This window comes from Phlebotomus papatasi, chromosome 2, assembly GCF_024763615.1.
Source record: "Phlebotomus papatasi isolate M1 chromosome 2, Ppap_2.1, whole genome shotgun sequence".
Taxonomy (NCBI): Eukaryota; Metazoa; Arthropoda; class Insecta; order Diptera; family Psychodidae; genus Phlebotomus; species Phlebotomus papatasi.
Genome location: NC_077223.1, coordinates 49,608,388 through 49,632,302, shown reverse-complemented (window position 1 = coordinate 49,632,302; position 23,915 = coordinate 49,608,388). Strand labels below are relative to the sequence as shown.

Genomic DNA, 23,915 nt, shown 5'->3' with positions numbered 1-23,915 from the left:
GAGTCTACTGTCTACTCTCTGTGGAGTTCCCGCAATAATGACTAGGGGGAAGTGGGGCACATTTAAATCAGGGGCATATTTGAAATTGCGATTTTTCGCCCATTTTTAATTAAAATTGAGCCTTATCATGATGTAAATTAGCTGCTCAAACATATTGAGAAGTTAATTCACATTTGGATATAGCTCAGTTCCACTTAAACATAGGAGAAACATCCCAATTTCAAAGGTACCCCACTTTCAAAGGTATCCCACTTCCCCCTATAGTATTATATAAAATAAGTATGGTTTTTAGTTCATTTCATACGCTTTTATTTGTACATGTTTCAATGTCTAGAAATTATAATATTAGAAGTTCTACGACATCCCTCAATTTATTAGGATCTTTTAAGTTTAGAAATCCAGTTAACTTTCGAAATTTATATCTCAAATTGTTTTTAATAATCTATTCTACAAATATTTATAAATATTACTTATTGTATAAAATCTAAAATTTCCTAAAAACAATGTTTCTAAAATAAACCCCTCGTAAAATGGTTCATTTCACTCCACTCACACGCCGTTTAGTCAATTATTAATTTGAGTGATTTTTTTCAGATTTTCCCGTACATATCGCATATATTTCAACACCAAATGGCACATAAACTCCCGAGTATTCATCCAACGTGAAAATATCTAGCTATAAATTACGGTGAGCTAAAAAGGCGCGTGCTGAATTAATTGACTCTCAGCGCACACAGTATAAGAAATATACTAACAGCAACACTATAAAGATTGTATCAGTCTTCCTCTACCGCCCAGAAAGAAAAACGCTTTTTTCCACACCACGAAATTGCGTGGGAAAATTGAGGATTTTTCATGGAGAACTTGAGTTGGGAAGCTTTGGGGAGATTCATCGCTTTAGGCGATTTTTATCACCGACGGAAGTGATGCAAATAATAACATGAATCGGGGAGAAAAGTCCCTTTGGGAAAGATGCAAAAGAAAGGGCAAATACGAATAAAGAAATCCCATTAAGAATCTCATTAGACGATCTTATTAGATACAATCGTGTCAGTCCTAAAATTAGGGTAAAAGAGAGAGAGAGAGATATTGTCATGCTCATAAAGTTAAGTCATTACAGAATTTCAAGGATTGTATTTTGTGAATTCTGCAGAAAAAATATCTATAAAAGTCAAATGGAATAATTAAAGTTATAATTGGTGGAATTTTTCAAGATCGAAATTCGTAGCACATGCATATATGATCAAAAAAATATCAAAAATTAATATCTTTAAGAGATCCTGAGAATAATAACATGATCTTTAAATCAACCCCTTTATCTAATCCAAAAATGTTTGTTTCTAAATTTCATATTCAATATAATTTAACCATAAATGTATTTATTTTAGAAGAGATATTTCATATAGGGGAAAGCGGTCACCTTTGAATTGGGTGTCTCTGAAACTGAACTTTTTTCTCTTATTTTTAAAAGAAATTAAGAAGGCTTATCATACTGTAATTTAGCTTCACAATGGGTTTGTGTAGTTAAATAATATATCACGGTAAGGTCCAGTTTCATTTAAAAATCGTACCACATTTTGCCCACCTATGTAGGCCTCATTTTCAGTGTGACCTAAAACAGTGGGCAATTCTCAAAGTTGATGGTTAGTAATTTTGACAAATGTTTTTACGAAGCTGCAAAATTCAATTTTCCTGAGCTACAAAGGTGGTAATATTTGTGAAATTTCCTCCAACCACAAAACGACCCCCTTCGAGCAAAGATTTTCACGATAAATAATATCCTTGATAAACCCTCTATAACTTGGAATAGTTGTTTTTTTTTCGAAAAGACACTTGAAATGTACAAAAATGCATAAAAAAGGCCTACACAAGAAGCAAAATAGCTGTCTTATAGAACCAGTCATTAGACAAGTCTTTTAGTACACTCTTAAAAGACAGAGTGAGAATTTTCTGTTGAAATTCCTATAGAAGCCCTTAAGATCCTTAAGAGTGCGCCGCTTTACTTACAGTAATCTCAGTGATAGAACCAAGAGCGTTATAAGCAAATAACAAGATTTTTGGTTCTATAATGCTTTCCATAGGGAATTCTACAAGACTATATTAAGAAAAAATTGCTTCTTAGGTAGGCTCCTAGGCTCCTAAGTTTGTCAGGGAATGTGAGATGTTGGACCAGGTATTAGATAATTAGATTATATGACCATGGATGAAATTCATTCAGTAACTTGGGAAAAAATCAAATTTTACGAAGCTGAAACATTACGAAGCTGCAAAACCTTCCCTTAAATAATTTAAGAGAAAATTAATATTTGACTTATTCCGGACTGATAGAGATATCCCACACATAGCCAATTTCCTTCAACCTCACATTTTTCAAAAGTATAGGTCCTCATTAAAAAATAACAGATAAAATGTAATATAAATAGTAAAAGCATTTGAAAATTTTGATAAATTAACACAAACTCTGTTGATGGCGCTTCTCTGGAAGAATTGTTTTTAAAAGGGTATTCCAATATTTATTTTGTTGATACTTGTAAACTCATATTAGATACTTCAAAATCATGCATAAGAAACATTTTTTTATAAATTTAAATAATTAATAAGACAAATGAATTGATAACTATTAAAAAAAAAGACGAAATGCTTTATATTTTTCATCATGTTTCAAATAAAACCCTTCAAAATTTGAAGATGTATAATGAATAATTGCTATTTTTTCTACGCTCTTACGAAAATCACTAAATAAATTATATATTCCAAAGATATCCAAACCATCCCTTTGTCTCTGAAGTTTTTAGGTTCAAGTTCGTCTTAAACATGAAATGGGAGTATAAAGACCGCAAAATGTGTCACATAAAATGCCCACAAATAAGTTCAAGCTGTAGAAACATTTTGTTGAGGTTACATATTAGGGGAGGCTTAGGCTTAATTGTTCTACAAATGATATTTTTTTAGTTTGAGAAAAATAGTGCTTGTATTGCACAGATGAATATGTTATAAGAATGAGAATATGTGCTTGACTTGGATTAAATAGAACTTTATTCAATATTTCTTCCAAGACAAACTAAAGTATCCCACTATCTAATGTGGCCCTTGCTAATTAAACAGTGGTTTCCCCTAACTGTTCTACGTGAGGGTGTTAATTTGTTTAAAAACTGCGGTTTTCGTTTGGTTTAGATCAACAGTTCACACCAAATGGAGCAGAATTCAATTAAACTTAGTGAAATTCAATTAAAAGCTGGTGGTTTTTTGGGTTTGCTATTTGTGGTTCAAAGGAAGCAAATATCTCCAAATTAGGCTTTTCTATATGAAGTATTTGGCTATATCCAAACAAATGTTAAAGCTCGTAAAAAGTTAAATCTTTTCATAAAAACAAATCACAAGAGAATAATCCTTATAATTCTATAATACTCCCCCTCGTTAAGAGATTAATGGAAAAATATATCCGTGAAATTGATATGTGGTAATTTTTATTTATTTCTCTTTCAAATTCTTTGAGGTACTAAAACGACAACGATACCTCCTTAAAGATTTCCAACAGAGCATTTTAATGATGCTTAAAAAGACTCAACGTTAAATCTGCATGAGTTGAAAATTCTCGAATGATTCATAAACAACTTGTTCGCGATTTCCCCCCTATAAAAACACCGGCGGATTTTCCACTTGACACAGCATAAAGAATAACTTTGGATCATTTTAAGCTTCCCCTCGGTGTAATTTCTGCTTCAAAGTTTTTTTTTCTTCTTTGCCCCTTAGAAAAGGTCGTTGAGATTATTCACATAAGAATGTGCAATATTTAGAGGCCACCCATACTCAATTTTCCGCACATTTCGCCACAGATAAGGCGCCAAATTGAGGCGAAAGACGTGAAGAAGATACGGAGGGCAATAATGAAGACATCCTCCACAAGAAAATGACACAGACTTTGGGGGGTGTTTATGTTGCAACAATATGTCTGACCCGGAAATGTTTACCCAACTCATGAGAAATTTACCCAAAAATATGGGAGTGAGTTGATTGTCCTTTTAATCTAGATAAGTTTAAGACAATAGGACCTATTATAATTTGAAAAAATTATAAGCCTTTCTTGTTGGTAGATTCCAACTATATTATAGATATTATAACAAATAATGGGTAAAATTCCTTAATCATGGTTCATGATGGCTTGTGAAGTAATGGGAATATCGCAATTACCAGGTTAAAACTAGAATCAATTTTCTCTAAAATTAAATCACATTTATGATAAACACGTTTATGTACGATCTATGATTTAGAGGCCAAACGGTAAGAGATAGAGAATTAGAGTCTTCTTAATAGGTAAGGGGATTAGGAACTTTAACATTGTTAACATGAATGCTTTGGTGATGGTTTTATGAAAAGCTAAGAAAGTGTTAAAATACAATTTTTCGGACACCTAATTACCTTGGCAATCTAACTTTCTCTTTTTTTGACTAGCCTAGTCCCAATGAATCATAAAAGATAACCCAAACCATACAGCCAGAGAAAGGACATTTCCACCGTTTGGTTCTGTTGGTTGGAATTAACGCGGAAACGGCAGTGGACGCCCGAAGTGTAGGGGAGGAAGTGAAAAGGATCAATAATGAGATTAAAATAAACAATATTACTTTTTTAGTACTCTCAGAAAAACTATAGGGAATTTATTCTGAATCTTAAAATCAAATATAAATGACTGAAACTAAAATTATGTCCAAAAAAGTGACAAGGGGGTGGCAAATCGTCCCATGCTTTGCTAAAATTCTCGAATTCATGACTTCTATTCTATATCTAAAATATACTACTTTTGCATAATTTACCGTTTACCGATTTGCAACTGATTTCAACCGATTTATAAATCACACAAAATATCTCCTAAAATATAGTTTAGGAATAATGCAATTAATTTTCGCATGAAAAATATGTTAGCGGTTCATAATCAGTTTATTACCGGTTTACAACGGATCGGAACCGGTTTAGGCCTGTCATAAATTCCAAGACCTTAACAGTCCTTTGGTCAACTTATTGGGAGGATTAAGGTCCCAAGACCCTATGTCTAATCATTTGGGCAGACGGATAGATCGACGGACAAACGGACAGACAAATTTGGAGCTCAGAGGCAAAATGGAACATATGCTTTAGTCATAGGATACATTCCATTTTGCCTCTGAGCTCCACAAATAGTGTCACGTCCAAAAACTCGAAACTTCAGATTTTCAAAATTTTACCAAAATAATACCAAAATTTTACCAAAAAATACCAAAATACCATAGTCTTATATGATCTTCGGACCTAAAGTTTAGCGATATGGCTTAACTGCTCCAACACCTTATCATACAATGTTTTTTAGGAAATCGTTATTCAGAGTTGAACACTGGGAAGAATCACATTGACAGCCAAATGCTCACCGCCACCGTCAAAGCATTACCGTTTTTCCTTAATTTACGCATTTTCATCACATTGTCTGAGGCACTAGATGAAAATAATACAAGAAAATTTAAGAAATAAAATTAAAATACGATATACAAGTGAGCAAAAAAATTGTAATATAAACTGTAGCAAAAAAATCCTAGTTTTTTTTGCTCACCGTTCATCTCATTTTCGTTTTATTTCTTCAGTTTTCTTAAATTATTTTCATCTAGTACCACAAAGTATAACGGTACTATTACACTAGGATTTTCACAATTTAATTTTAAACTCAATTGAGCCAATTGAGCATTATAAAATTTCTAGAATTTATTTGAAAAAATTCACAGCCCCAGGACACATTTTGCAAGAAATTTACTCAATTTTAAATAATGCCGCGAGATTTTTAATTGTGAATGATTCTGGAAAATTTGTGATAAGTACTTAAAATGTCTTATAAATCATTTATCTATTATTCAAAAGAATCCTCACAGCCAGAAGAAAGGGTTGTATTCAGGAGGGCTCATGAAGAGACTCTTATAGAGTCTTGTTGTAAATCTGTATGAAGTCATCCCAACTGCGATTTATTGAGACAACAATTTCCTTCGAATTGCTTTGGAGGAACTCACCAAATTACTCCCGATGCTGATGCTTCACTCGCGTACAAGTTTATCACTAAATTACTGTACTTATCTTATTTTTTGGCCACAAATAATGATTATTACGAGTAAATAAATTTAATAAGAACAATTTGGTTCAGAAGGCTACTTGTTTAACTGCAATAAAATTGAAATTACTGACAAATTTTAGCATTTTAATTTGCTGAATTCAAATTTAATTGAACAATCACATTTATGCTATTTTGGCATATTTCAACATGTTTTGGTGGGTTTATATCAATAAATAAGCAAAAATCAAGGAGGCGATATTAGGGTGAAAATGTGTACACCACTTCCAGACACTTCCACAATTTGTATGGAAGAGCTCTTCACACTTCCAGCATTTTGGAAAACTCCCGAAAATGCTGCAATACTTCCGGCACTTTGTTACACTTCATGAAATTCTCATACTTAGGAATCAATAATTTATTTAATATTATGAAAATCTATTTAAAAAATGCTCAAGAAATTTATTTTTACGTATTATATTTTTTATATTTTGCTTATATTTTGAATTTCTTCCTGCAGATTTTCTTCAAATTAAAAATCAAATTGAAAATCATTCTTCAAATTTTTATTTTTTCATTCATGTAATCCATAAATATTATTCATGCATTTCAAAAACAAATTTATTTAATATTGTATCAAAAATAATTGTTTCCCAAAAGTTGACCATTTTTTATCCGCTAAAAGTTTCTTCTTAAGTTTGAAAACATTACTTCAGTTGGTGTGAAAAATAGATCATCTGACAGGATAGCGGTCAGATCAGTGAGATGTCTCTAAGGTTACTCTTAAAACCTCATGCATCACCACGCTCTTACTTCATTGCCGTTATCCCCAAAGACTTCATACCCGTTTAAACACATCACAGGATCCGGCAAATCGTTATATTCCGGAATTGGATAGAGAGGTCTTTGCTTAAAAGGTTACGAGCAAAAACTACCATAATAACCCGTAATACAGTTCATACAAATCCTACAGTTCTCCTTATTCCTTTCAGTGAAAAAATGTGGGACCCATGTATCGAGCTTTTAAATACATCCAAGCTTTTCTAAATAGCGAAATACGATCGATTTATTGTTTTCCAAAATCTTGATAATCTCTTCAATTCGATAATTTTTTCTACTCGAATACTCCTCCCAATCTTGCCATCAATGTTAGAGACCGTCTAAAATAAAGTTGATTTTTTCAATAATTATATCCTTATATCGAAATTATCTAAGTCATTCTTCAATCATTTAAACACGATCTAAATAAACTCCCAAAATGCTTTTTTTGTGGAAGTCCATCACTTAGGCCTTTCCAAAATTCGACTAACATTAAATACTACAAAGATACCTTTTCGTTCCTTACGTATTTTATAAAAGTCCTTCAAAGGACATATCGACTTATTAGAAGGACACTCAGGATTACAGGGATGTAAGACAATATAATCTTACCAGTAAAAACAAAAGGCTGGAGGAAACCTACGGGATACTCCTGAAGTATAAGTTATAATACCTACTCCTTAAGCTATAATAAATTTTAGCGTTATTTACTCCGAATTATTATCATAACCGAACTTGTAAAATGTAAAAAAAAAAAAATTTCGGCCACTCGAATTTAAAATCTGAGTTAAAAGTAACGTATAGTCTGCAAAATTCGGAACTAGACAGAGCTGACTTTATTTTCGGACACTCCCACTTCCAAAGACTTCCAAGCACTTCATTTTCAACCGTACACCACTTCCAACCCTAATATCTCCCTCTTGGCGAAAATCTATCAATTCAAATGATTTTTAATGCAAAATAACGCATAGGAACAATAATTCATCTGAAAATTAAATTGAATTTGCAAAATTAAAAAATCCTAGTGTGAGAGCACGATAAGATAAGGTAATACGGTAATTGAGAATTTGCGTAAGAATTGCAATGAAAATGCGTAAATTAAGGAAAAGATGAGTATTTGACTGTCAATGTGATTCTGACCTAAGATTAAGAACCTATAAACAAATGAAATTATCGTATGCAAGTTTTGGAAAAAGGGGAAATAAAGAATTTTCCATTTTACCTGTAACTATCTCAGATAATTTAATTTATTTTTATTTTTATTCAAAATTGATTAAATTTAATGTTTAGCACTCATTTGATTTTTGCTATATACATACCAGAACACCGAAAAAGCTTATCATCCTAAACTCAACGTGCTTTTATCTACAAAAACACAACTTGGGAGATTAGCATTGAAGTTTTGGGAAAAGTATGTTTGAGCACGTTTAGCATGAAAATATCACAAAACTCTGATTAATATGGAAAAGATAGATGGTGAGATATAAAAATATAAATTTACGTTTCGAGAAAGTTTTTTTTTCCCTCTTTTTAAATGATTGATGCGACCACGCATGAATGAGTGGCAAAGAGATGCCAGGATGTCTACATTTGGGAGTCTTATTAAATCCATATGTTCATAAATTTTTGTATTCAATTAGTTGTATGTGTTTTGCGTGTTGCAAAAGGAGGCGAACGATGTGAAATGGGGTGGTGGGAGGTTTGTATATGTTTGTTGTACTTTCTGATTCACTGGGTGAACGAGCGGGAGAGGATAGGGAAAGATGGGCAAGCAAAGGACCTCAACCTGCAGCTTCTCCATGCCATCTCGCTTACACCTTAGCTCTGGGGTGCACAATATGGTGAATAATGGGTATGTTAGTTGAACATACGGTGGTGGGGTGAAATGTAGATATATGTATATAAATTTTTTTTCTCTACCGGGATGTCGTTATACGTGGTGAATTATTTATCTCCCTGCAGCGGGGGCAACTTACATATTTAGATTGAGGCACACACAGAGTATGGGGGGAAAGGTTGAGGATAATTCAACCATCTCCCCTAAGAGCGAAAAAAGCCACCGCGTTCACTGGTGTCGCACAATCTCCAGAGGAGGAAAACTATCATTTTTATCGACTCTTCTCATTTTACTATTATGCATCAATGATTCCTTAACAGATTTTATAGCTATAAGCCATTGGTCCTCTTGCACCCTTCGAAAATCCTCTTCGATGGCACTTCATTAATTCCGATGACTCTATTTCAATTCACTGCTAAATTACCCGAAAGATTAATAGGGATTTTGAGCGCAAAAGTCAATTTTCAATAGAAAATCGTATAGAAATGCCCTATTATTCTTTCACAGAACCTAGGGTGACAACACATATTACAAAATAAGTAAAATTATTCTTATGTGATACAAACATAGATTTTTTCTATGCACCTAATAGGGGAAAGTGCCCATGCATGATACCATTGGAAGCTTCGTAATGACTAAATTTTTCCTATGTTTCTCAATAAATGTAACTCCTTAATATATTTTAAAAACTAGCCACTTTCCCATAGTTTTTAAAATATGGTTGCGATGAGTCAAATATATATTGTGAGACATAGAAAATTTAGTCATTACGAAGCTTCCAATGGTATCAAACATGGCCACCTTCCCCTAGTTTAATACCTTAGTAAATTATATTTCAATACTGCGAAGTTGCAATGAAGTAAAAGTAAAATTGAATGAAGAAAAAACTTTGAAAAACTAATAATGAATAATATTGTAAAATTACAGCCTGAAAATTTATAGAAATTTAAAGCGTTTTTGAAATATTGAAAGTAGGTATAAGCATAAGAAATAAAAAGTGTTTTGAAGCCTGTTTGACAATATAAATTAGTCATCAAAAAGACAATGGAATGGAGAAACAGTGATGTTGGTTTTCTAAGTGATTTCACAAAGCTTTATGGCTTAATTTTAATTAATAAAAGCTGACAAAGAATATTTGCCAAAATTTAGAATTTATTATTAATAGAATTTGTAAAAAACACGATCTCTAATGACAAGAGAAACATTAAACGTTTAAAAATTCAGGAATTTAACGTTTGTCCTTTGCTTATCCGTGAGAAAACTCTTTTCAATTATATAATTTTTTAACTTTTCAAAACAGTTTTGAATACAAAATTATATTTTAGACTCCATCAAGAAGATAATCAATTATTTACTATAATTAATTAATTTAATAAGAATTTTTACCACAACAATTCTATATGCTCAAAAACATAAATAAATTGGAAAAGAGATGGCAAAGTGTCCCAGCTTTGCGGAATGCTCGAACTCACGAGATAAAGCTCACCGTGAATTAGTTTTTTTGCATGATCTTTTGGTATTATTGATCTAATAGAGATCAAATTGATTCATAAATCATAAAAGCATTTGAAAATCAAAAAATCGGTACTTAACCGACTCATAACCGGATAAAGACCGATGCAGCCGTGTTCGAAATTTCAATACCTCTCCAAAAAATCTAAATTTAACCAAATGAGGTGAAAAATTACCCTTCCAAAGTAATTGACCTTTGACCTTCAATAATTCAAAATGGCGAATTTTCCGGTCATAGGTATGTTTGGGCGAAATGTTCGCCTGGACTACCTCTAAAACATATCCGAAAATCATTGAAAAAGCTCGGGCCAATTTTGAGAAAAACCAAAAAACATGGTTTTTGGTGCGGTTAGAGGGAGGGGGGGTGGGGGGGACGTCGTGAGATTTTGTTTTTTTTTATTGGGGGTCATGGAAGACTGGAAGTCGATATCTCTTACCGTTTAAGCTCCAGAACAGTGACAAGTTGAAAAAAGACGATTATATAACTGCTCTCTCTTTGAGTTCGAGCAGTAAAAATGTACGGGATCTGGTACAAACTTTTTTCAGAGGTGAGGGTAGGCGGACTACGGTAAAATTGGATAATTTGAATCTTGTCTATTTTAGAATATATTTTCTCATTCTTTGAGATGGTCAAAGAGAAAAAAGAAAACCACGCAGATGTAATACGACTTTACATTCGACAGTGCTTCTTCGTTTTTTTTTCCTTTTGCCATTTAAAAGTGTTAGGAAATCTTAAAGTTCTAAATTAAACATGATAACCAAGTCAAAAACGAACTTGGAATGTTACCGATATCCTTCAGAAAATTTACAACTTTGTTATTTTATTTTTAAAAAACAGTTGAGCCAATCTAAATTAAATTCTACTCAACTTATCGCTTTAAAATAAAAGTGAATAGGAGAATAAAAGTACAACAAAATGATAATATTCTTCGCTTCATCGGAAACCATCAGCGAAATCCCTTTTAGAAGTCGGTGTCTTCTGAATATGTCATAAGTGAAGGTTTTACTGCTCGAACCACAGAGATTGCATTTGCTTATCCCTCTAGATTTTTCACGTCCCCCCCTCCCCAAAATTTCCGCCCAACGGAGACCACTTTTATCAATACAATCTTCGCGTTTCAAACATTTTGTGAGAAACGATGTCATGCTGTTTGTCCGTCTATCCGTCCGGCCATTACCTCGTCTAGAGGTCAAACGGTTAGAGATACAGACTTGGGGCTTTCGGGTACCCCCCCCACCCCTATAAATCGACGTAAACATGACCCTAATTTCCTCCATCCTCCCCTTCCAATTGAAAACGGTGTTTTTTAGAATTGCTCGAAAACGCATCTTGCGATTTTTTTCATGACGTTTGAGAGAATACCTTAGGCAGACATTTCGTTAAAATACGAAAATACGGTTAAATTTATCCTAAAAACGGTTTTTCAAGGTGAAATGTTAAAAAGGCTCTAGATGGCGTATTTCTCAACTGAATGGTATCGTATTTCGGCTCGTTGGAAATTATTATTCGTTGCTGGAGTTTTTCCACAATTCCGGTAAGTGTCGAAGGCTAGGGCAAGCTAAGAAAAAAATCGTTTTATCCCAAAGTTTTCGGCTCGGGCTCCTGGTTCAGAGGACATAAAATCTGGGGCACTGCACTTACCTATATTTCTAGATATTTCTGCAACTTTTCTAAACAATTTATTCTCTAGGGTAAGTGTGCCAAATTTCGGCATAGTTGCATGCAAGCGCCAAAACCTCAAGTTTGTAATGTAATATCTTTAATAGAAATTGATTTTTTTCATTGCTTCTACTTAAGGAGTGTTCCTTAGAACCTTGTAGACAGTTTATCGTCTTTATTTACTTTAAAATCGTTCTTAATACATTTTAAAATGAATAAAAATGTAGACATAGCTTTGGTGCCCTATTTCGGCCACCTTCATTCTCATAGTTCCTTGCCCTTCGGGAATTCTTCCAATGTATTTTTCTCGTCATCTCGTTTGTCAAAGCTACATTTTTTGTTATTCTTTTGCATTGTATAATCTCTAGAGTATGTAAAAACTAAAAAATCATGGAAATTCGAGGAACAAAAAAAAGTGGCCGGAATTGCAAGCTGGCCGGAATTTGGCACACTTACCCTATATCTTTCTTGTGATTTCTTTGTGAGTCTCAATACGAAATTATTTGTTTTTTTTCAGTAATGGGTATATTGCAAGATGTTTATGTCCAAGAGCGATTTCTAGAGGAAAATTGAAAAAAAAATATTTCTCTAGAACAAACCATAAAAAAAGATCTTTTCATTTTCTCTGAAATTTTCCAAACTTTCCTTAATAATTCTTAAATATCTATCAGATCCTAAGGATATCCTATATACAAATTTACCTCCTTCACGAAAATGTTCTCTTTGAAGGAAGAGGTGGAGTCACTGAAGATCAGGATAGACAGACAGTTTTAAAGAAATTTTTAAAAAAAAGTTTAGATTTATTATAGATTTATGAGAATAGTAAACATATCCCTATATACAAACCTTTTATGAATTTGAAGGATTGTTCAAGGATTTTTTAAGAAAATCTGGAAAATTACAGGGAAAAAAGTAATGAGATGGTTTATTCTAAGGAAATCTAACTTTAAGTCCTTCTTTATAAATTGTTATAAATTTATAGGTTGTCACCATCCTCATTTCCGTTGAGAAATTGGACCTCTGAACTCGACTTAAATAATAAATATAAGGATTCGATATATTAAAGTATCCAATGGCCAAGAAAGATCTACTAATTTTTACCTTTAAGTACGAAATGAGGAAGTATCAGCTCCTTTCCTTTTTTAATTTTTAAGGAACTTTTTAAGGAAAATTCGTCACAATACTTTAATGCACAAATAGAAAAATTATCTTAAAAAATAATTTTCTTAAAAAAATGTAAAAATGCAGTTTAAATAGCAAACTTCTAGACTAGTTTTTTTTTTAAGTTTTAATCAATTAAATTATCACAATTATATTTCCAAAAACCAGTAGCTTTATTTCTGAGATTGTCCTAGCAGGGCTTTTTTCTGTATAAAAGGCATATGTTCCGATAGAGGACTCTCCGGTGATGGCCAGTGGATTTGAAGTCACTTCACAAAGAAAAACACTTCTTCAATCTTGCCCAGGGCTTTCGGTCCTGGATATGCATCCTCTTCAGTGGTCGACTAAACTATGTTTTTTGTACTTTATGAGGATCGATATTTTCTGTGGGATTGGAAAATATCATCACTTTCGAGTTATCAATTGGGAAGGTTTTTTTGGATTTTTTTTCACTGATTTTTCAACTTTTTTTTTTTTATTTTTCGGGCATGTCCCATATACTTACATTCTTGGAAGGGAAGAACAAATTGAAGAAGTTGTGCGCCTTCAAGCGTGCCGAAATTGAGGGTGAGATAGCGAGACATTAGATGGGTGAAAAAAAACCTTGTGGCAAAAAACTTTCAACTAGGTGCAAAGTTTTTATTTTTATATTTTATGTCAAGAAGGGTGGGTTTAGGAAGAGAATATTCAATTTTTTTCTCCACATCTTGCCTCTTCTTCTTTTTTCTCCACCAATAGCACACAAAATATTGTCTCTATTTTTGCTGGGATAGAAGGAAAAAAGAGGCAAGTGCTTTTCAAAAATGTTTTGGGATATTTGTTGTGTTGTGAAAAATTAATTCAGGACAAATTTGCATTTAAATCAGACAAATCCATTCGGAGTGTATTGAGTGTGAAAAGAATAACCAAAAATTACAATTAAGTGAGACATTGTTTGCATTCTTTCCCTTCTTTTTGGCCGTGTGTCAAACATCCCCGAAAAACCAGGAGGGTTTGAGAGCAATAGAAAATTAACGAGGGATTGAGAATGTCCCCTGAAAATGGCATCACAATTGTCGTACTCAAAACTTGTCAATTTTCACAGATAATATCGAATGCCAGCAACCTGCTGGAAAAGCTCAATTTCATCACTCACCATCATCATCATCTTGTGGTCAAGTTAATTAAATTTATTGCAAATCTTATAAAACACAAATGGCATCTCGGCACAATCTTCGGGATGAAATCTCCTGCGTCGTTATCCCAGCCCTATGACGTACTTTGGCAATTTTGCTATCGACATAAGGACATTCATTCTGTGAAAGAGAGAGAGAGTAATGAAATGGAGATGAGAAGACAAGGTATTAATTAAAATGACACGACATAATAAGAATAGAAAAGATTCTAACAGAGTTGGAAATATATTAGAAGAAGTTTCACACTTGATTATCTCCAGAAATACAAAAACTTATGAACATCAAAAATCAGAAACATACACAGAAAAAAATATTTTGTAAAATTGTTCGCAAATGTTTGTGAAATCCTATGGAGGACTTACGAAATGCTCGTGAATCATATAACCCACAAACAAGTTCGTAAAATTTTGTACTTTTTCCACAAACATTGTTCGTAAAATGATCATTTGACGAACATTTTTTGTACTTTTACAAACATTTGTTCGTAAATGTTCGTAAACACACAAAAAAAATGTTCGTAAAATTTTGTCATTTGTTCGTATTTGTTCGTAAATGTTTAGCTGAGTTGTTTGTCTGGCAAAAATTTACGAACAAATACGAACAAATGACAAAATTTTACGAACATTTTTTTTGTGTTTACGAACATTTACGATCAAATGTTTGTAAAAGTACAAAAAATGTTCGTCAAATGATCATGTTACGAACAATGTTTGTGAAAAATGTACAAAACTTTACCAAGTTGTTTGTGGGTTATACGATTCACGAGCATTTCGTAAGTCTGCCATAGGATTTCACAAACATTTACGAACAATTTGACAAAATATTTTTTTCTGTGTAGAATCATGATGATCAAGATAAAAAATTGCATATAACATAAAACACAATCTTTAAAACAAATTGAAAAATTGGAGACTACACTGAACAAATTGAAAATTTATCTATTTTTATTACAAGCGCCAAACTTTTTTTTCTAATAAGATTCCAACTCTGTGGTCAATAAAAAGCAGTAAGAATGGGAAATGAAGTTGCTCAATAAAGGGACATATTAAATGAGACTGTAAGAAAAAAAATACAGTGGTAAATGAGTATGAAAAAGAGGTTGAAAATAAGAAAGGTTATTTTGTATCCTGTTCCCTAAAAATTGTGGTAAAAAATTCATTGGAGCACCATCCAGCACCGTAAAAAAAGTGGACACCATCACATTAAACAAAATTTATGCAAACTTTTACCCATATCCATATCTTTTTTTGTTGTTGTTGCTACAGCATTTTGTTAAATTGTTATAACAAATATTTGGTGCTTTCCTCAACCACTTTCTTGTGACGTCTTTTGAAATAATTCATCAAATACATACGATACGCTAAATCCATGATAAAACCAAGATCTCCAACCTTTGTTGCTGTAATCGTCAATTTTGGATTCAACCTCGGCACAAAAGTGCTTCCTGTCGTGACTCCGACCACTTTTGGCATCGCATAAAATCCTCTTCTTACACTCGAAATTGCATTGGGGCCGCACAATTGAATTCTTCCAGTAGTGCCTGCCAGAAAAAAGGAAGGGGGATAAAAGATGCATGAAATATTTGATGAGGATAAACGATACACCATATGAAAGGTGTTTCAATCGATGGTATTACTTGTAATACAGGTCGAAGAGCTCCTGATTTTCTGCCATTTTCGTCACAAATTCATCCCAATCCGACGGTCGCAAACCTTCAAATAAAGGCAAATAGAGAGAGAAAAGGCACTTTAGATTTAGACATTTTACACAGTCTCAACATTGACTATTTTCTTTATGTAAAGACAACCATCCCAAGTTACTTTCTTTAATAAAATTTTCATGAAATTGGTCTGTGCAAAAGGGGACTCCTATAATGGCCTACAAATACAACAAACTAGTCAATTTAGTGACCTTTCTCATAAAGATACTACACCATAAAAATTCACTAAGTTAAAAAAATAACTATCGATCTGTTCTTATAATGTTTATATACGGGCTTCAGACCTAATGCTTAGCCATATGGCTTAAATAACTGATCTAATTTCTTATCAATCAAGTTTTTGGGAAAATTGTCACTTAAGATTGGGAAACGTGGGCAAGTGATCCATTAAATTTTGAAAAAGCAATAAAATTGGTTGCTATTTTGTATTTCGAGATCATCGGGAACTGGACTAAACCTTAGAGGTTTGAAACCGGTCTTATTGTAATAGGGGAAAGTACTCTCCCTTCGATAGTTCCGAATAATGTGAATTTCTTCTAGTTTTCTTAAGAGATTAACACATGATTATCACATAACTATCAATAATAATTAATGATAAGCTAACTAATATTTAATAATGTAACAATTATAATAATCAAACACTAAATGTAAGTCTCTTACGGCGGTATCACACTTGCACATAAAAATTTTAATGTGATTCACATTAATTGTCGCTTGTGAGCGTCCAAATATGTTATTTGTGTCTTTGAGTCACTTAATATTTGGGGTTTTTCTATTTATTGATAAAGAAGTGGACTTGGCCTGCAAAAATAAGTTTAAATTTACCTAAAGCATAAATATTTTTCACATTAAAAAATTAAAGAGAAAATCGCATTAATTTTTCGCATTAATGCTGTAAATCAATTTATATCAAATTTTGCGGGCCAAGTCTACCTTTTTATCAACAAATAGATCAAATCTTGAATATAAAATGATTCAAACACACAAATTACACATTTGGACTCTCACCAGCGACAATTAATGTGAATCATATTAAAATTTTAATGTGCAAGTGTGATAACACAGTTAGGAAAAGTAAAAGTAAATTCATATTATCCGAAGGCATGAACGTTCGAAAGAAGAGTACATTTCCCTACATATTTTCGTTTTTGACTTTGAGGCACTTTAAAAAAAAATTATTTTCACCTCTTTACCAATTTTTAGTAAGTCAATGAAATTTCTTATTTTTTTTTTGTAAAATTAAAAGCAATTGCAATTAAAGAAATTAGACAAAAACACTATCTATACACTTCAGCAAAAATCGTCGAGTAAACGACAAAAACGAGTGGCGTGTAATTTCGTGGATAATTAAAATAAAAATAAACACATGTTTTGAAAAAATAACATTAATCTTTAATTGCCCAAACAGGTGGATCATACACGATGACTCATAAAATGAATAAAATTTTATTTTGAAACAAAAAAAAGAATACAAATTAAAACATAAGCGTTACGGGATCTCTAAAGAAATTATTAATTATTACTATAATTATTTCACGAAATTGAAAAAAAACAACCACCCATATGCTTCTGTTGCGAGTTAAACAGCACTTCAAGGATGAATCTTATTATATCAGTAAATTGAAAAGAAGTGTATTTAGTCTGAGTTTATATCTGTTTTTTTCTCTTTAATCTTTTACTGACTAATGGAATCTACACATTAAAAGCAATTTTCGTCAAAAATTGTCTTTTTTTTAATAAACGATTTTGCCCGGAATTTTTGAACGCAGTCGGGGCGGAATGCGATTCGCATTGGGGATTTCAGGGTGAGCCATCTCCTCTATATGCAGATGATTTGGTTCTTTTTGGATCTTCCGAACAAGAGCTTCAGCTTCAGCGCACACTTGACCGATTTGTAAATGTTTGTGCCGAAAGAGGTATAAAGGTGAATGTGGGTAAGTCGGAGGGATCGGATTCTATTCTCACTTATGGTCATGAGATTTGGGTAATGACCGAAAATATAAGATCACGAGTACAAACTGTCGAGATGAAGTGCCTCCGGGCGCTTAAGGGAATCACTCGTTGATATCGAGTGAGGAATGAAGCCGTTCGTGAGAAACTAAGAGTCGAGGAGTTGTTTCTTCGGGTTGAGAGATCATAACTTCGATGGTATGGACATGTTCAGCCCATGGATAGAAAAAGATTCTCCCGAAAAGCTATGTAATACGGGCTTCAGACTTAAGGCTTAGCCATCTGGCTTAACTCCTCTAATTCCTTATCAGGCACGATGTTTTAGGAGATTGTTGTTTAGAATTGGATATTAAAGGCAAATGATCCAATAGATTTTGAGATATATTAAATTTTTGAGACCTTCGGGAACTGTGCTAAACCTCCAGTCTGAAGCCGACATAAGGCATTGTGAGAAGGAGGCGTCGACCTCGTGGCAGACCTAGGATAAGGTGGCTGAATCAAATTCAGAACCTTGCCTTGGAACGCCTTGGGATCGAATCCGAACATCTTCCTGAAGTGGCGGACGATCGGCAAGCCAATATACAAATAGGGATAAGCAGTTGAAAATGGTGATGATGATGATTTTGCCCGAAATGATAGGTAATGTGTCTTTAAAAAAAGCATTTATTTTTAATTACACCTAATTAATTGTTTAATTAATTTGGTCTTAAAAAAGCCCAAATAGAGGAGCACCCTTGGAAGGCTTGGAAGGGTTCCGGTCAAAATTCAGAAAGCCAAAATTCCCGAAAATCCAAAAATTTTGTTTTTCGGCACTTTGGCTTATTCAAGATTTCTACTCATCTGGATTTTGGTTTTTCGGGATTTTAGGGTTCGAGATTTTGGCCGAAACGCCTTGGAAATATCGTCTTTGTGTTTTCAGTAATCATACCAATATTTTCATTTTTTAAAAGGGTATCCCAAATTACAAAGATAAATGATTTTATTTTCTTAAAGAAATATAAGACACGGAAACTAAAGCAAAGTATTTTTTTGCGATTTTATCGAATTGATGGGAAAGGTCGCAAAAAATAATTATTGACCATGTTGAAGTCAAAATGTTGTAAAAAAACATGTATTTTTATTAAAAAGAAAACTCTGAAAAAGCTCCGATTTTGCAATTTTCTCCTGGTTTAAATATGAAATATTATGAAATATTTTTTTAGATTATATTGTTCGTAAATATTTGTGAATTCCTACTGAGGATTTACGAAATGCTCGTAAATTTGTTTAACCGACAAACAAGTTTGTAAAAGTTTGTACTTTTTTCGCAGACATTATTAACATGATAACTTGATACGAATTTTTAGTTCTTTCACAAACATTTCTTCATAGATGATCGTAAACATACGAAAAGATGTTTGTAAAATTTTGTCGTAAAGAAAAAAACCGACGTGCAAACTAGTCTTATCAATGGGGGGTCCAGAAATCGTCGGAAGTGGAAAATCACTCAGGGAAAATGCATCAACTTTTTCCAGAGCTTTCGGCTCAGTCTCCGGGCCTTCATCAGTGGTCAAGTCTTTAGGTTCTTCTCTGACTTTCGTTCAACTTGGTCTGATTTGGATTTGGACCAGGCACATTTAGAGCATGGTGACACTTTCTTATTAATTTAAGAATTTTTCACTACTATATGCAATAACAAATTCTATATTTTCCTTTGTCTCGAGATTTTTGTGGTGTCAGAGAGCCAGTTTTTGTTCGCACTGATCTTTTCTCAATGTATTTTCCCTGAGTGATTTTCCACTTCCGACAATTTCCGGACGCCCATTGATATTAAAATTTTGTCATTGGTTCGTAAATTTTTGTCAGACAAACAAAAATGTGCGAATAAATGTTTGTAAAACAACAAAAAATGTTCGTTAAGTGATCATGTTACAAATAATATTTCTGAAAAAGTTCAAGCTTTTACGAACATTTTAGTTGTTTTTACACTTTATAAACACTGCGTAAGTCCTCAATAGGAATTCACGAACTTTTACAAATAATAGTACGAAATATATTTCGTAAAATTAATAATGGTCTACAAATAATGAAATATTTATTGTGTAAATTAGTAGTAAAATAAAAAAAAATAAAATAAAATAATTAAAAATAATAGTTGTCTACAATAGATAAAGGAAATAACTCACCTTTCATAGCATATGCAGCTCTCGTGGAGTAAAGTTTGTACCAAATGGGATAATCATAAAGATTCGCCTCACGTAAATTCATGATCCAAGATTCATGGTCTATCACTAATCGCGTAGTAGCTGAATGATCTCCATCCACATAGTAAATGCGATATCCTGGATTAAGGTCATAATATGGAGTGACGGATGGTCCAATGTATCCGATGTTAGTGGCCCGACTGAGATCGTCGGGATCGTAGAAAATCTCAAATTCATCAAAATGCGTATGCCCAAAAAATTGTGCTGTAATCACACTTTCATATCGCGATACTATGCGATAGTAATTCCGTGACCACACTTTGAGACAATCCGAATGTCCAGGTGGGATATGTCCAATGATGTGGACTTTTTCATTTGAAAATTCAGCACTTTGCAACTCATATATGAGCCACTGTAGCTCTGTAGCGGGATCTGTGGAGTTGAGAAGGAGCCACCAGTTTTTGTTATTGCAGTAATTCATGTTGAGAGAAATTATTCTAAAACCCGGACGCACAAGAACAGAGTAGAATGCACCTCGACGCACCGTATGGGAAACACTACTGGGCAACCACTTACGCCACTGCACATCCAGCTCATCGTATAGCCAAGAGATTGATGTATCTACCTGATTAATATAAGGCGGTGGAAAACTGTTTACTGGTGCACTCTCGTGGTTTCCAAGAGCTGGAAAAATGGGAATGCCTGGGAAACTCTCAGACATTTGTCTAACAGTATCTTTAATTATCTTCAGATTTTCCTCCTTTGTTTGATTCCATACATCATGGGGAGGTAAATCACCCGTCCACAAAATGTAATCGATATCCTGGAAAAAAAAGATAGTAGAGTTATTGCATTGCAGTGAAAATTTTAAATTATTGTCGACATTTTTTTCCCTAAAATTGAGGCCCAAGTGGACTCAGGCTATCCGAATAAAGTGAAACCGATCCTAGAAAATGTTTAACCCGTATAATTGGGAGATAAACGATCAAGTTTAATGCGAATTTGTGCAAGGAATCTCGAGTCCATCATCCTAAATTTTCAGCGTATGACTGTTAGATCTGATCCTTTACCGCCAAATTCTATGGACTAAATATTCTCGAGGGTATGCCTCACTTATTTTGAGACTTTACACAAATTCAGAAGAGTTAAATTCTTAATATTTCATACGAGATTTAAAAAAAATAAAATAAAAAAAAGAGATGGCAGAGCGTCCAAGCTTTGCGGAATGCTCAAATTCACAAGATAGAGTTCTCCGTGAATTAGTTTTTCGCATGATCTCTTCTGTAGATTCACAAATCACATACACACAGAAATATGAAAAATTCTTAAACAGAAACACCCAGGAATTTAATTTCAAATCTCATTTAATGAATGCCAATGCCCTAATCCTAAATCCTTGATCATTTAGTTTTAATTGTAGTTTGCAATTCTCAATACATTTTTCATTTTTCCGCTAATGCTGAACTTAAGCTCCCGATCTCTTAGCGCGTCAAAGAGATACGGATTCTAGCCCATTTCATTGGCGAAGAGCTTCTGAATTTAAACGCCTCGGGGATTCACGTCCAATTTAAGTTCCCGGAGTCTTATGGCGTTATCACACTTGCACATTAAAATTTTAATGTGATTCACATTAATTGTCGCTTGTGAGCGTCCAAATATGTTATTTGTGTCTTTGAGTCACTTAATATTTGGGGTTTTTATATTTATTGATAAAGAAGTGGACTTGGCCTGCAAAAAAAAGTTTAAATTTACGTAAAGCATAAATATTTTTCACATTAAAAAATTAAAGAGAAAATCGCATTAATTTTTCTCATTAATGCTATAAATCCATTTATATAAAATTTTGCGGGCCAAGTCTACCTTTTTATCAACAAATAGATCAAATTTTGAATATAAAATGATTAAAACACACAAATTACACATTTGGACTCTCACCAGCGACAATTAATGTGAATCATATTAAAATTTTAATGTGCAAGTGTGATAACACAGTTATATATTTTTAAATTTAACCCTTTAAGGACGATTGGAACACCGGTGTCCCATAAGGAAAATAATTTTTCCTGACTACCCAAAGTTATTTTTTTTCTTATGTCTGTACGTAATTGGAAAGTAGAAGGTTGAAGGAATCTAGGATATTTTTTGCAAGTCTACAGCTATTTGCTATATAGTAAATTTTTAAGCTCAAAAATGGCGAATTTTTAAATTTTCATATTGAAAATTGATTTTAATTATTTTTTATACTTCCAATTTTTTTTAAGCAAAACCGTTTTAGAACAAGAAACTACAATAACATAAATATTTTTCTTTAGAGTGAAAATTATCTGTCATTGGTATCGTCAGAAAAATTACTTAAATTTTTGAGCTATTTTTGTTCCTATCGTTCATAGAGGCAAAAAATACACAAAATCAGACTCTGTTGGCTTTTCTAAGGTTAGATGTAATACGATTCACAAGTTTTGTTTATCGGTTTCATTTTTATTGCTGATTTTCGGTTAGCGAAAACTGTCTCGTTGTTAAAGGGTTAAAGTCAAAATTTTTCTGTGTGTAAGCATTTCAAAATCCAAAATTGGTAAAGAAATGATCATTATAGATAATGTTCTGGCTTGAGTTACAAACATACGGACAAACAAAAATTATAAATACGAGAAAGATAAGTCATTTATGGATATTTAACAAATTCTGATTTCAAAACTTTTCCAAAACATCCAAATTTAATTAAACCGGTTGAAAATATGCCTCTTGGAGTGGTTAAACTTTTACCTTAAAATATTCTAAATAGCGTTTTTTAAGTTATTAGGTATGTTTGAACGAAATATTCATCTGGACTACCTCCAAAACAATTCTAAAAATAAAAGAAATCTCTTTTCGATATAACACAAATTAGTTTTGGAATATTTAATAAAGATCTGTCATTTTTACTTGTGCTTTACCGATTTATTACCGATTGTGACCAATACAGCCAGGTTGAAAATTTTAAAACCTTCCAAAAAAAATCCTAATTTAACCAAATCGGTTGAAAAATAAGCCCTTTTTAGACATATTAAACTTTGAAGTTGAAAAAAGGTTCAAGGTCGACCTTGAACCTTGTTTCTAAACCTTGTAAACCTTGTTTCCATGAAATATTCACCTGAACTACCTCCAAAACATATCCAAAAATAAAAGAAATCGAAAAAAACGTCTGAAGATATTATTTTTTTATTGGGGGTCACGGAAGATCAGAAGTTGATATCTTTTACCGTTTAAACTCTAGGACGGTTACAAGATGACAAGAAATCAGATTGCATAACTCTTCTCTCTTTGACTTCGAACAGTAAAAAAAAACAATACGATATTGTAATAAAATAATGTGGTTAATAATCAAGGTATTTGGACCTTATCATTTCACACAACAAATCATAACATTGCTCTATCAGGTACGACGCATCGGGAGGGGAAGTGATTTGGTGACGTCAGTGTAAATCGAGCGAATCGAGAATTTACAGTGTAGCAATTGTTCCATTTGTCGTCAGTTGACTTGTTAAGCTATTTTTTTCTCTGTTCGTGAATAAAATGTGCAAATTGGTGGAAATTTTGTGCAGGAATGGCTACCATCAGGATATTAAACGATAAAGGTGAGTTGTAAAGAGTGGAAAAGACCAAAACCATCAAGTGATAATGTTTTTTTTGTTCAGGAAATCCAGAGAAAAGTGGCTAAAGGAGTGTTTGTGTTGCGACTGTGATTCTTCACAATCAACAGCCAATCCAGCAAGTCGAGGATCATGAGGAAGCTGGTGGTATTCCTCCAAGACCACCCCAACAGGAAGGTTCAAAAGTGGAAGCTGCGATAAAGCA

At 33.0% G+C, this 23,915-nt stretch overlaps 1 protein-coding gene across 2 annotated transcripts in view; it reads right to left on the bottom strand.

Moving 5' to 3' along the window:
• Window positions 1-14,201: 14,201 nt before the first annotated feature.
• Window positions 14,202-23,915, bottom strand: part of LOC129801481 (sphingomyelin phosphodiesterase) — a 28,131-nt gene continuing 18,417 nt past the window's right edge. The window contains exons 5-8 of one of the 2 annotated variants that reach the window (XM_055846583.1): window positions 20,064-20,904; window positions 15,865-15,940; window positions 15,620-15,768; window positions 14,202-14,348 (exon numbers count right to left, since the gene is read on the bottom strand). In XM_055846583.1, coding sequence (XP_055702558.1) covers window positions 14,344-14,348; window positions 15,620-15,768; window positions 15,865-15,940; window positions 20,064-20,904 — 1,071 coding nt within the window. In that variant the 3' untranslated portion in view covers window positions 14,202-14,343. Of the gene's footprint in view, window positions 14,349-15,582; window positions 15,769-15,864; window positions 15,941-20,063; window positions 20,905-23,915 lie in introns of both variants that reach the window. The other variant, XM_055846581.1, reaches the window with a different exon arrangement.